Here is a 13,086-nt window from a genome sequence, read left to right on the forward strand (position 1 = left end):
TCAATTTGTTAAGTTATTTCTTTCATTCTTCTCATGCTTGAATAGTACATACTCAGGGAAAGATACATTTCTGATAAAAGTTAGGGAACCCAGAATTTTAATTCCAAAGTACATGCTTAACTATAACTATCAGTTACAAGCACAGATAGAAAAGATCAACCACAAATTAAAAGCAAAAATGACATTATAAAAGTCTACTGTGACAGGGATAGAAGCAGAAGTAATGCAGCCAAGCACCTATACTTGATGGTATGGTAACCCAGAAGACTAGGAGACATCATGTGGGTCCCACCTAAACTCATTTTAGTTTTGATGCTAGTGCTGTCTTATTTGGTGGTCTGATTCGTGGGTGATCACAAGAAACTGAAAGTCCTTTTTTTTTTTTATTCAGAAAGATTGGGTGGCCACATGAAACTAAAACTCTGTGCTCTGACCAAAAGTTGCAGTCTTTCTCGCACATCCCCACAACCCCACCTCTCAATCTTACTTCCAAGTGCCAATCTCTCTCACACTCCCCCCCCCCCCCCCCCCCCCCCGCCCCCCAAACTGCAACACAAATGAAAGCATCCTAATTAGTAAATGAAAGCAAGACTTTCTAGCCACCACCTTCTTTTTGAAAGAGAAGGACAGAGAAAAAGGGACTTCAAAACCCTAAAATCCCAAAGCCACATCCAGAAATCCTTCCTTAAAGTAGACGGCCCACACCTCAGCTTAGTGTAGAGCGAGATGAAAGGCAACCTAAAGTCCTAAACTCCTAAACTTCCTCCCCCACCTATGTCCTCTTTATCCAGAATCTAAACTCAATAAAGGTGAAATATAAGATTTCTCAGAAAAATAAAAAAGAAAAAGAGAGGAGAAGAACACCAATACCTTCTCCATGCCTAAACCCCTCTTCCAGGGTCTTGTCTATTTCACTCTCTGCTACTACATCCAGGTAATGGACTGATAGATGCCAATAAACCTGCTTCACACTTCTCTGTATTCTATTTTTAGCTCCGATCTCTACCCCCAGCAATCTGTAAAGAGTGGTCAAAACCATTCCATCTCCTGCTCAAATAGGAGACTAACTTCCCCATCTTCCACTCCTTTTGAACGAATCTCTCTGTTTCTCTGCGTAAAACCCTTGTAAAACCCTAAAGTCATCAGGTTTTCAAAGAAAGGTGACTCCTTTCTGCTCCCACTCAATTCCTCTTTGAATCCCATTTCTAAAACCTCTTTCTCAGAACAAAACCCTAGAGATTTGGTCACGTCAGAGAAAGGGGAAAAGGGGAAAAGGGGGAATTTTTGTTCTGGATTTTCCTTCCTAAGTCCTATTTTCATATGAAAATTCTTCTCTGTCAATGAGTTGGATCGATCTCGATGCTGTCGGGGTGCTCGGTTTCGAGTCTGGCGGCGAAATTCGCCTTCTTCCCGCCCGACCCGCCTACATACACTGTCGAGAAGGACGACGGTGGGCGGCTGGTGGCCTCTGGAATCCCCCGGGATCATTCAATGGATGTTCTGATGTTGGACACCAAGCGTGGGAACAAGGTTGTTGCCTTCTATTTGAGGAACCCCTATGCCCGGCTCACAGTGCTTTACTCGCATGGCAACGCCGCTGATCTGGGGCAGCTCTATGATCTCTTTGTGCAGCTCAAGGTTAATCTCAGGGTTAATCTGATGGGGTAAGTGGATTCTTCATTCATGTTTGTTTGTTTCCCATCGATCAGTTTCAGCATTTCCTCTGAATTTTCTGCATATGTAGGTGCCCCACTTCATGCAGGTTATTGGAAGTTTTAAATGTATTTGTTTTTCAATAATTTTTTGTCGTAGTTTGATTTGGATTTTTTGTTGATTAAATCTGTGTTTGAGTTGAACTTTAGTTTTGTGATGTTCTTTTATGTGAAGCGAAATCACAGTGAGGATGAAAATCATGGCCCTGAAAACTTGCATTGGAGATGAATTTTATCTGATCTATATGAAATTGGGAAACATATGTTAGCACATAATAACATCGGAGAACTAGATGCAGTTAAATATTGGAGTGAAAAAGATAAGGGAACCATGATCAACAGGGTTTCCTTGTGGTTTTCTATGATTTCCAGTTTGTTTCGCTTGTATATATTTATCAGTGCCTCCTACTTCCTGAATTGGAGTAAGTTTACTCATTGTTTCTGATTCTTTTTCACTTGTGATCAATTTCACAAATTTCCTGACTTGGTAACTATGCTGTGGTTACCAAAATGTGCATCTGGAGAAAGAAATAAATTTCACATATGAGGGATGCATCCCATGCTTTTTAAAGTGACTATATGATGTTGATCATAATTTGTGTCGACGCCAACATAGTTCTTGTTTTTATCGTGATCAATTTGTACACTTGAACTAGGATTAGACTTGGTTTCTAGTGCCAGACAGTTAAGTTAGAATTAGAATAGGAGTTCAGGTTTTGAGTTCTAGCAAAGCGGTAGAATTAGGCTGCATTTGGCATCATTTTCACTTTTTTTTAAAAATAAAAAATAAAAAATAGGAATACTGTTTCCATTTTTTTAAAGTTTTTTTGACATATTTGGTAGTCGCTGCTGTTTTTTATTCTTCACAACAAAAAAAGAAAACATGTTCAGTAAGCAAAAATGAAAAACTCAATGCAGTTGTATTTTCTCTATTGCTTTCTAAGATATATTCATCTACTGTAACACCTACTATATCTAATTATGAATACAAAGTTTACACGTGATGGTTAATAAGTCTAAATTTGGAACTCAGTGACTACTAAAAATATCTTGAAAACACAACAATGTTGTAATAATATATGTCTATACAAAACTGCAAATATCAATCTAAATGAAACATCAAACAATATCTAGTTTGCCTTATTCTCTCTTTGCCACATACTATTTACTATGTTATCTCGAACTTGATTCATCTGACTTATTTGGCTATGTGCACATTTACTTGAACCCTCTCTTGCATTGTGCTGCCTTATTGAGACTGTACATCATCATCTACTATGATGTCCTCCCTGTCATATTCCTCAAACAAATGATCTCTCATAGAATGCAATTTTGATAAAATTAGGCACCACACAGCATGCAATTATGATGTAACAATGATCGAGCCTTTAATACTCCAAGGCAATGGCTGATAACATTGCACAAGGATGAGTGTCTGTAGTTAAATAGCTTCTTTATTTTAGTAGGTTTCCATCCTGCTCCCTAAGAGTAACTTAGGTGATATCTTCCTCCGTGATATGGTGATGGAAAACCTTGCATGTTGGTGCACCTGAATCAATAAGATAATATTTCCCGATTTCAAGAAAATATAAATCACATTGTTACATAATTTATGTAAATTATTAAAGAAGACTAATATAAGATAATATCATATTACCTATAGGGGCAAAGGAAGTTTGCATTCTAGGTTTGTTAGGCACGCCAAAAAAATTCTAGAATCACTCCTTCCCATCCTATCAGTAGATATGTAAAGCAAACGTTGAATGCACAAGCAATTATGATATTTTGTGTTGCATCTATTCTTTTTTCATGATATAAAACTTGCTCATCCATTGGTACACATGCACCAATGCATGTCCCACCTATAGCTTCAATACAGTTCTGCATAAGATAAAAGCACAAATGTTATTAATGTTAGTGTTTCCGCTGAATTCTGGACCGAGGTCGGAGCGCAGCTCGGATGACCCTAAGGTCGGTAAGAATCGAGCTGAGCCTGCTGACCGAGGTGTGAGGAAGCTGGTCTCCTTCGGAAATGGCCTGTAAGAAGTCTGCTTGCCGGAGAGCTGACAAAGACCCTTCGATGCCTAAGTTAGGATAGAAGCAACAATATAGAAGAAAAATATTTCAGTAGAGCTAAGTTTTCTGTGAACGATGTTGCATACTTGAGGTCCCCTGGACTACCTCTTTATATAGGAGAGTCTATTTTGTTGTTTGGGTTGGTGTGACATGCGCCTATCATCAGGTAACGGCTAGTCATATATTTACGGCGTAGGCATCATTTCGTATGGGCAGCGTACGACACTGACCGCGCGTCGAATGCAGAGTGCCACAACTGCCGATTGCCGAACTGTCAGTCCTTGCCGGCACATGTTGATTGGCTCCTCGACTAGGGCCGAAGTCGCTTACGCCAGTTTATGTTTGAGGTCACAAAGATCAATCCGGTCTAAAGTTGAGGTGTTCAATATTTCTTCCATCACTTGTCCCCCACTTTTGAGGCCGAGCTGCATGTCAGTTCGAGGGACGAAAGTCACATCGTCACCCCGATTAAGGATTGGACTTTTGTCAGAGAAAAATTAATGCATCGATTGGTTTTCTCAAAGCGTCACCATATCCGGGCTATCATGAAGCTCCATTATTACGGAGCTATCCCGAGGCGTCATTAACGCAACGATCCTGATGAATCGTCCACGTCGTATCCCAAGTTGACACGTGGCTGAATATGCTCGGATAGCCGAATTGTTGCTCGGATCAGGGCCATATGTGCCTGTATATAAGGGTAACCCCTCCCTTCAGCTCACAATTGCTTTATTTACTCCTCCCAAGTGCTCAAGTACCCAAGATCCCGGGTGGCGCTTTGGCTAAGCCCCTTGTCCCCGGCTCCGATGTCCTCCACACTCTGGTTTTCAGTGGGTACCTGTTCTTTGGCTGCTTGTCCCCTCTCCTTGTCTTCTCCTTCATCTTTTCATCCTTCTTGTCTTTTTCTCTATCTTACCCACCACCATGAGTGGAGCTGAGGTTAAAGCTGAAGAGGGAAACCAGGGCTCGGATGTTTCGAAGGAAACAAAAAGAAAGGAACTGATGAAGATTCGCCAGGAGTTCGAGACCAATTGGGTCGGGACGAGGCTATAACCCTCATCAGCTAGACAAAGAAGGGGCAGAGAGGGAGTCTCAATTCGGTCTTCAGAGTCGCCTCATACAAGCCGAGCTGAGAAGAAGGACTAGTCATCCGGTCATCGGGACCGACGAGCTCAAAAGTGAACTCGGGGGGTATGAATTGCTGTGCTTGAATGAGGTCTATTTTCTCCTGAGTAAAAACGAATACCTTATAATCCAAACCCGATCGGACCTCGGGCCCAGCCTCTCCTAGAGGTGACGGTTGCCGAGCTCGAGGAGAGTGGCCAGACGACCAAGTCCGCATGCTTCACTCTAAAGAGACATCCTCGGGGTAGCAACTGGTGGTATTTTTCTTCTCAAAAAGACCGCCAGTTGATCCGAGGTACTCCCTCCATCTATGGATAAAAAGGAGATTTTTCTTTATTTTCTCTGAGTAACCATGGCAGTTTGAAACCCTATAGAAGGCACCTCGGAGAAATTTAAATCAGCCCTCGAGGTTGTCTGGTGACGATCAAAGGCCTTGGACCAACTTCTCAAGTCTCGATCCGAGATTCCTGCCCTGCAGGAGTTGTCTGAGGAAATACTGATCAACGTCAGTCTAAACCAAGCCGACCCCTGGGGTAAGCTTCTCCTGAATTTTTTCTATCTTTTCACCTTGGAGTTAGTGACTAACTTTGTTCTCGGTTTCGTAGCTCTCACCACCATGAAGACCGACCTCGCGTTGTTCCGTAAGAAGATGAAGATGAGGAAGAGGTTGGCCGCGACCCCCGAGGGAAAGGACCCCTAGAACAAGATGTCGAGGGGGAATCCTCCTCGACCCCCGATGCTCGAGATTCCGTTGGTGTTGCTTTTCGAGCTGCCGCCGGTGCCATTGTTGCCAAGGCCTCGGTTCCCGAGGTCTCCCCCGAGGTGCGAAAACCTCGAGAAAAGAAAGTAGATCTCGACCCCGAGGTCAAGATCGTGTTGCCGATCAGATCAGCTCCTTCGGAGGGGTCGTCTTGGCCCAACCATCCACCGCCGCAATGCCTCCACGTCAGCTGTCCTCCAAGGGTCGTGCTTGGCTCAGGCTAGTTTGAGCTCGTTCGCCCTTGCCGAGGAGGGCCTTGCAGCCTCGACCCATGTCTACGTCCCAAAGTTGTCGGTCCAAGAGTCCGACACGACGCTGATGACCCTCGTGGTGGCGAAGCAGGTGGTCTGAGCCATCCAGTTGCGGGGTGACAAGGAACTGACGCGCTCCTTCAAGGGGAAGGTAGCTGGTTGAATATTCTATTGTTGGACAGGGCTGGGAAAATTGGAAATGAGTTAAAGAGCTTGGACAACTTCAATTTTATCAGTAGGCTCTTTATTTTTGGGAGTCAAAATGGGAAGCTGATATTGCTGATACTGTATCTTATTTAATTTGGCATTTGGGTTGGTAAGGCTAAGATTTGTGTTCAACAATGAGTTCAGTGTTGTCAAAACCTTTATTTATATTTTGAACAAACTTGAGTTGTTGCTTTGAACAATGAATTCATAAGCAAATTTTGGCAAATTTATATCGAAAATTGAACTGATGCATTCTTCTTGTACATCATAATAATATCTGGAAAAACCCATATGAAATTTAAGAAATAATTGAATATTTATTAATAATTTGGAGGGATGACTAATTTGTCATTTTTTCATGGATTGGTGTGATTTCCATTTTTTGTTTCTATAGACTTTGATATATTTATTTTGAGTGTCTGCTGATTTTTTTAGGGTTTCTTGCGTACATACCCTCCTAAATATTGGAATTTGCGTGAATATCCTTACAAAATTGATATTTGCATGTATACCCTCATCAAATACTTGTTTTGTATGCGTACCCATGCCATTTAACGCCGTTAAGAAGTTAGGAGTTTAAAATTAAAATGACAAAAATACTATTAATAGGTAAACATGCAAAAAGAAACGTTTATAAGGGTATATACGAAAATAGCAATTTTGGAGGGTATTTATGCAATTTCATATATTTAGGAGGGTATATGTGCAAAAAAAATCTTAGATTTTTGCATAAATACCCCTCTAAATATTAAAATTTGCATGAATGCCCTCCAAATTGATATTTACTTGCCCGCCCTCACAAAACACTATTTTTGTATGAATACTTTTGACATAACGATTTAGCTAACATAATTAGCCAAAATTATATTTATTTAAATTAAGATTTAATTAAAATTATGAAAGTATTTTTTTATTTCTAAAGTGGGTAACGGGTTAACAGATCTCACTGGACACTAAAACAAGTTGTTTTTTTTCATATAAATCCTCATAAATATGTGAAATTGCATGAATACCCTCATAAAGTATTATTTGCATATATACCCTTATCAAATATTTCTTTTTGCACATCTACCTATTAAGGGTATTTCAGTCATTTTTAATTTTAAACCGCTAATTTCTTAACAATGTTAGATGGGATGGGCATATATGCAAGAAACAAAATTGGAGGGCATACATGCAAAACAAGTATTTTATAAGGTATACATGCAAATATCAATTTTGGAAGGGTATTTATGCAAATTTCAATATTTAGATGGATAGGTACGCAAAAAACTCTTTTTTTTATTCCGATCCATTATCAATTTCACTACCCTTCAAAGACATGCTGTATTTGTATTGTTTCACTTATTTATATTTTTGAATGTTTTCCCCATATTCTCCCCAATATCCCTTCCACAATCCCCCCCCCCCTTCTCTCTCTCTCTCTCACCCCCTTTCCCCCACCCCCCCTTCCACACACACAGACACAACAATTGCTGTTGTTTCTCTTGTTCTAATAAGGCTAATCTTTACATCTGTCTATCTGCAGATATGACTACTCTGGTTATGGAGCCTCAACTGGTAAGGTAGGCTGTTTCTATATCTTTATTCATATCTCTTCTTGTTTGAGAATGTGGGCGCTCGCTGCTTGCAATTTAAGTGCTATTAAATCTGAGGTGTACATTTCTGGAGGAGTTTGTAGAAATCTTTGATGAATACTCTAAATTCTCTTGAAATTATTTTGCTTAAACTTTCAAAATTGCATGAGTGCTGCTTGATATCTATGTCAAACACCAGTGCAGATGTTGGATTCAACTTCTAAACAGTTGGTTGATATTGCAGACATGTCCATATATACAACATGTATCCATATCATGATGTTAAGAAAGAAAGTGCAATGGCCAAAAATTTTGTCAGGTTCAACATGACAAATATGCCTAATTTAAACAAGCCAAGACAAAATAAGCATCTTATTTTTGTTAGGATCAGTTGTTCCTTATCATGATGATATTGTTTGATGACAAATCAAGTTATTTGCTCAACTCCAACATTATTACTTGGTCTATTGCTGTACTACCTGATTTAGCTTAGTCTTTACATTTCTGTAGGACCATGTTAAAGCAAAATGCTTTCATATTATTGATCAAAAGCTCTCAATCAAGCAGTAGCCTACATGACTGGATGTTAATTATTTGTACAAAGGCATTCTTTAAATTGTGGATGATTGTTTTACTTCAAAAAAGATTCACCAACATGTCAAATCAACCTTATCACATGATAAAAAGGACGTGGGTGGATCATGATTGTTTTTGAGAGTTTTCCAAAGGATCCTGTCCCTCTGGATTTTAACAAGACTGGTAGCTACATCTGCAAGTTAATGCCATCTGGTTGATGTAAATGTCACATGGCTCGCAGACTGCATGAGCAAATGTTACCTTTACTTTTGATCTTATATTTAGAAATCTACATGTTGAATGAAGTGACCTACCGTTCTTAATGTTTTGTTTGTGGTGTCTAGCCAAGTGAATACAACACTTATGCAGACATTGAGGCTGTATACCAATGCCTGGAAACTGAATATGGAGTCAGTCAGGAAAACGTGATCTTGTACGGACAGTCTGTTGGTAGTGGTCCCACACTACACTTGGCAGCTCGCTTGCCAAGATTGTGTGGTGTAGTGCTTCACAGTGCTATATTGTCAGGCCTCCGCGTGGTCTGCCATGTGAATTTCAATTTCTGCTTTGACATTTATAAAGTAAGTCTCATACATTGATGATTGTCTTTCTTATTAGCTTGTTTCTTATTAACAATTTAAACTAATATTGGTCTACTTGCTTATGCAGAACATTAACCAAATTAAAAAGGTGAAGTGCCCCGTTCTTGTAATTCATGTGAGTCCTTTAACATTTATGATTTGTTTTTCATTTGGATATCATTTGCTTGTGTTGACGTGTTACCTGTATATTGAAATGAAATTTGAAGCTCACCATATGTTTTTTTCTGTTACATATGAATACCAAGACACATTATTTATTAAAATATTAAAATGTAGAGTTAACTGATGTTTGTCGTTGATAAGGTAAAACAACAGATGACAACAAGCCTTGACTGATTAGCAAGTAAACAAGTATTGGCCACCTTAAAGTCCTTCATGCGTTGGAAAGAATAACTGATGCATTACTGTAATACAAAATGATATCAAAACACCTGTCAAGGAAGAGAAAATTGCGATGGTTAACATGATAGAAAAGCTGATGAAGAAAATCAATGGAAAAGATCACTTTAAGAAAAGTACCTATTCATCCGCCTCCATAACTAGTATGCAGAGCCCTTGTGGCTTCTTCTAAAGCTTCTTTTGTCGTATACAAGTTCTAATCTTCTCAAGAGTTCTCAACACTTTGGTTAGTGTGGCCCTTTCACAGTCACAAGTTGCAGGATCCATTTCTGAAACTGGAGTTATGCAGTCACCAGCTTCCTAAACTGCACTCCTAAAACATTAATCTATCTTTATCTCAGTCTATTACCTCTACCACATTAATCTAGACTAAAGGCTTCTTTTGCAAGTCACAATCGAACAGAACAATCTTTGGGACCCCAGGGAACCATTTATCAGATCCATTTCCGTGATGGGTTTTGTAAGCCACAACTTAATAATAGAACAGTGCCCAACAAGCTTGGTAATTTACAACTAGTAAGTCACTGTTTACCATTAAAATATACCTAGCTCCTGTTCGAGCTTTCTTGATTCTTTATGATGAAAAGCTGAGTTTGGTTACTAGAATGATGGAAGGCAAGAAACATGCTGAGTTTCTTAACTAGCTTGTTTAAACTGTGGTGATGTTATCTGATCAGGGCACCGAGGATGATGTAGTGAACTGGCTCCACGGTTATGGGCTATGGAAACTAGCAAGAGAACCCTATGAACCCTTGTGGATCAAAGGAGGTGGTCACTGCAACCTGGAGCTGTACCCAGACTACATCCGCCATCTATGCAAGTTTATCATGGAAATGGAGAACATCACCACTGCAAGTCGGCTCAAAAAGATCCGGCAGAACCTCCAACTCCCTAGAAAAACTTCTAATGCGAGCACAGCCACCACCACTACTTTCACTACTAACTGCTGCTGCCAAATTGGAATCCGGAAGCCTACTTTCTCAGGCTGTTCACAAACAGGATGTCTGAAGTTGCGTAGTTGGAAGGGCTCAGTGTACTCCTGCAACTGGTGTTGTGGTGGAGATGGGCAGTGATATTGGTGTCTGTATAGAAACTTGCCTAGATGTCTAACCCCTTTCGGTGTATTGCAACGAGGAAGTAATCAAGTTCATTTTGTATAAGAGGATAGGACATATTTGGTTTGTTTTTCTTCTTCTGACTCCGAGTTGCAGGTCTCCATACCTTTGTTGAAATATTATTTGATTGGTATTGGGTAATGCTTGGCAATTCGTCTCCAAATGTTGCTAATTGTGGTATGAATACTGCTTATAAAATTAAATAAGTAATCATTTGGAGCTATTATCAGTCTAATTGGCATAGTTCCCTAGTAGCAAAATGTGCAGAATCATTTTTGTTGCTGATGGACTGTGTTGATTGGTTGAATTGATAGAAAGGGCAAAGGTGCTGGCAGTTTGTTAGGTGCCAATGGCAAATGTATAGTGATATATGGTAATCAATGGAAAACACTTGGGATGAACAATAGATTTCAGAATTATGTTAATCCTGTCTGCTTAATTTATATATCCTTAGTTTGTACTTGTCTTGTTTGACAAATTATCTTATAGTCTTTTAAATGTTCTGACTTCTGAGTGTTCTATTTGACCTTGTGTCATAGATGACTGCAGCCATTAGAATGTCAGTGTGTGGCAAACTGGCATGCATTCTTCTATACTCTGTTGGCTATGGCCGTCTCAAGAATCAGACAACCAACTTTGTCAATGGCTTTATTTGCAGTGGTATCTGGAAAGGAAGCTAAAGAGATGGAGATAGAAGAAGTTTCCTTGTGTTCTCTGTGAGAGGCTGGCCATTTAAACATGGACTATAGGTGGTAACATTAGCTGGCTGGTCTCTCAATGTTTTCTTCTTTGGCTTCTTATCCTGTAAATTCCTGATTTTGTTTCCTTTTCTATGTCCGAAACAATCCCCTTTCACCTATAAAAATGTTAGGATTCTGGATCGAGTATTGAAATTGCTGTTTTGCAGGCATGAGATCAGACTTAGTCTTCTGTGAGGCAAGGAAATGTGATAAACTGGGAAGGCCTAAGTTCGATTTCAGTATATCATGCTCATAAAATGCGTGTAAAATTATATTTTTTTATTCAAAAAATATACCATCTTTAAAATATTATTTTTATAATTATATAATTATTTGGAAAATGATATATGTTTTATTCTCATATAAAATACTTATTATTTTTAATAAAATATTTTTTATTAATGCATTATTATATTATTAAACAATATTAATCTTTTAAAATATCATTAATAAAAAAATTATTATTTTTTTCTGAAATATATTATTTTTGTTAAAATATTATTGGTATTATCAGTATTATTAATATTATTATTTTTGTAATTTTTACTAAAAAATTGTTACTTTTGGTTAATGTATTAAAATATAATCTTTTGGAGCTGCCGCCCATATACGTCCCTTTGAAGCCATCTAGACCGGTAATATAAATTCTCAAACCATAGAGAAAGAAATTTACACTTTCATCTAGTGCTACTTATGAAAGGACCAATTGAATTTAATACTACTCTTAACGACGGATCTACATCTCCGAAAGCCATACCTTTTACGTAGTGAGAGAACGACTATATACGGTTGGGTGCGATGCCGGATGAACAAAAATATCCTCGATTTATTCCTCGTGCCTCTCCTCTGCTCTTTAACGCAGTCCAACCACCTCCATGGGTATAATTTCTCCCTTACTATTATCTCTATAAAAAGACTGATGAAGAGCAGCACGAGAGGGATAGGGCTAGAAGTGGGCTGAGCTGGACCGGGTTCAGCTGGGCCAATGTCCTACCTGAACCCAGCCCGATTTTTTTGGGACTTCAGGCTAAGCTTAGGCTCGAAAATATTTGAATACTCCAAGCCTGAGCCCAAATCTGAGCCCAGCTTGAGCCCGAATGAGCCAGCCCGAATTACCCGTTTGGGCTAAAAATAGATGTGACCCAAACCCAATTGAAATTTAATATTTTATAATATTGCTTCATAAGAAAATGAGCTTGTTAAAAATTAGACTCTTTCCTATAATACAAATAAATGATATAGAGTACATTATTCTCGGCTAAACCCATTTTATTTTGTCCTTTAGTTTCTCCAAATAATAAAATACAAAAAAAAAATTGATTCGGGCCTCAATTTGGGCTCTATTTTTACTTTCGAGTCTTGTTCAAGCTTGGGCTTGGACTAGGCTTGGGCTGGGCCAGTGACACATCCAAGCCCGGCCCGACAGACAAATGGGCCCTACATATAAAGTTTAAATCCGGTTTGAAATCTTTTGGGTCTGATGGGCTTCAAACCGACCAGAGCCCATTTGCAAACCTAATGGAAGAGCAAAAAAAAAAAGAAAAAAAAAAGTTTGTTTTAAAAGAAACTACCTTCCCCTTCTCTCTTTACTAAAATTAGGAGTCAAGATTTTTTTTTTTCCCGCTCTTTCTTCCCTTTATCAAAAATTAGTATTATTATTTAAATATTATTAATAAAAAATATTATTTTTCTAAAATATATTATTTTTATGAAAATATTATTAATTTTACTATTTTCGTAAAATAGTGTTACTTTTAATTAATGTATTGAAATATAATCTTCTGGATCTGCCGCGCTGTAACCCAAAAAATAACACCAGCGCTGCCAAACCCGGGGCGCTCGCCACGACCACTGTTATTACTACGCTCCCGTCCATTTATTTCAAGATAATTTTTTGCCAGAGAGATAGGTACGATTACGAAGGAGTGCAGCTGTTCATCGTACGT

General features: G+C 38.8%; 1 protein-coding gene across 3 annotated transcripts; it reads left to right on the forward strand.

Annotated features, from left to right (window-relative positions):
• Positions 1–424: 424 nt before the first annotated feature.
• Positions 425–11,293, forward strand: LOC103697984 (uncharacterized). Of its 3 annotated transcripts, none has more exons than XM_008779930.6 (5): positions 425–1,664; positions 7,660–7,696; positions 8,629–8,865; positions 8,954–9,001; positions 9,963–10,635. In XM_008779930.6, the coding sequence occupies exons 1-5, from the start codon at positions 1,360–1,362 to the stop codon at positions 10,356–10,358; spliced, it is 1,023 nt and encodes a 340-aa protein (XP_008778152.1). In that variant the 5' UTR covers positions 425–1,359; the 3' UTR covers positions 10,359–10,635. The 3 variants fall into 3 exon arrangements, with proteins under 3 accessions (XP_008778152.1, XP_088561570.1, XP_088561571.1); XM_088705444.2 differs by lacking the exon at positions 9,963–10,635 and adding an exon at positions 10,940–11,293 and having other exon boundaries at positions 445–1,664; XM_088705445.2 differs by lacking the exon at positions 9,963–10,635 and adding an exon at positions 11,059–11,293 and having other exon boundaries at positions 445–1,664.
• The last annotated feature ends 1,793 nt before the right edge of the window (positions 11,294–13,086 follow it).

This window comes from Phoenix dactylifera, chromosome 10 (assembly GCF_051530095.1).
Source record: "Phoenix dactylifera cultivar Ajwa chromosome 10, Ajwa_hap1_PhDact_Kaust_v1.1, whole genome shotgun sequence".
NCBI lineage: Eukaryota > Viridiplantae > Streptophyta > Magnoliopsida > Arecales > Arecaceae > Phoenix > Phoenix dactylifera.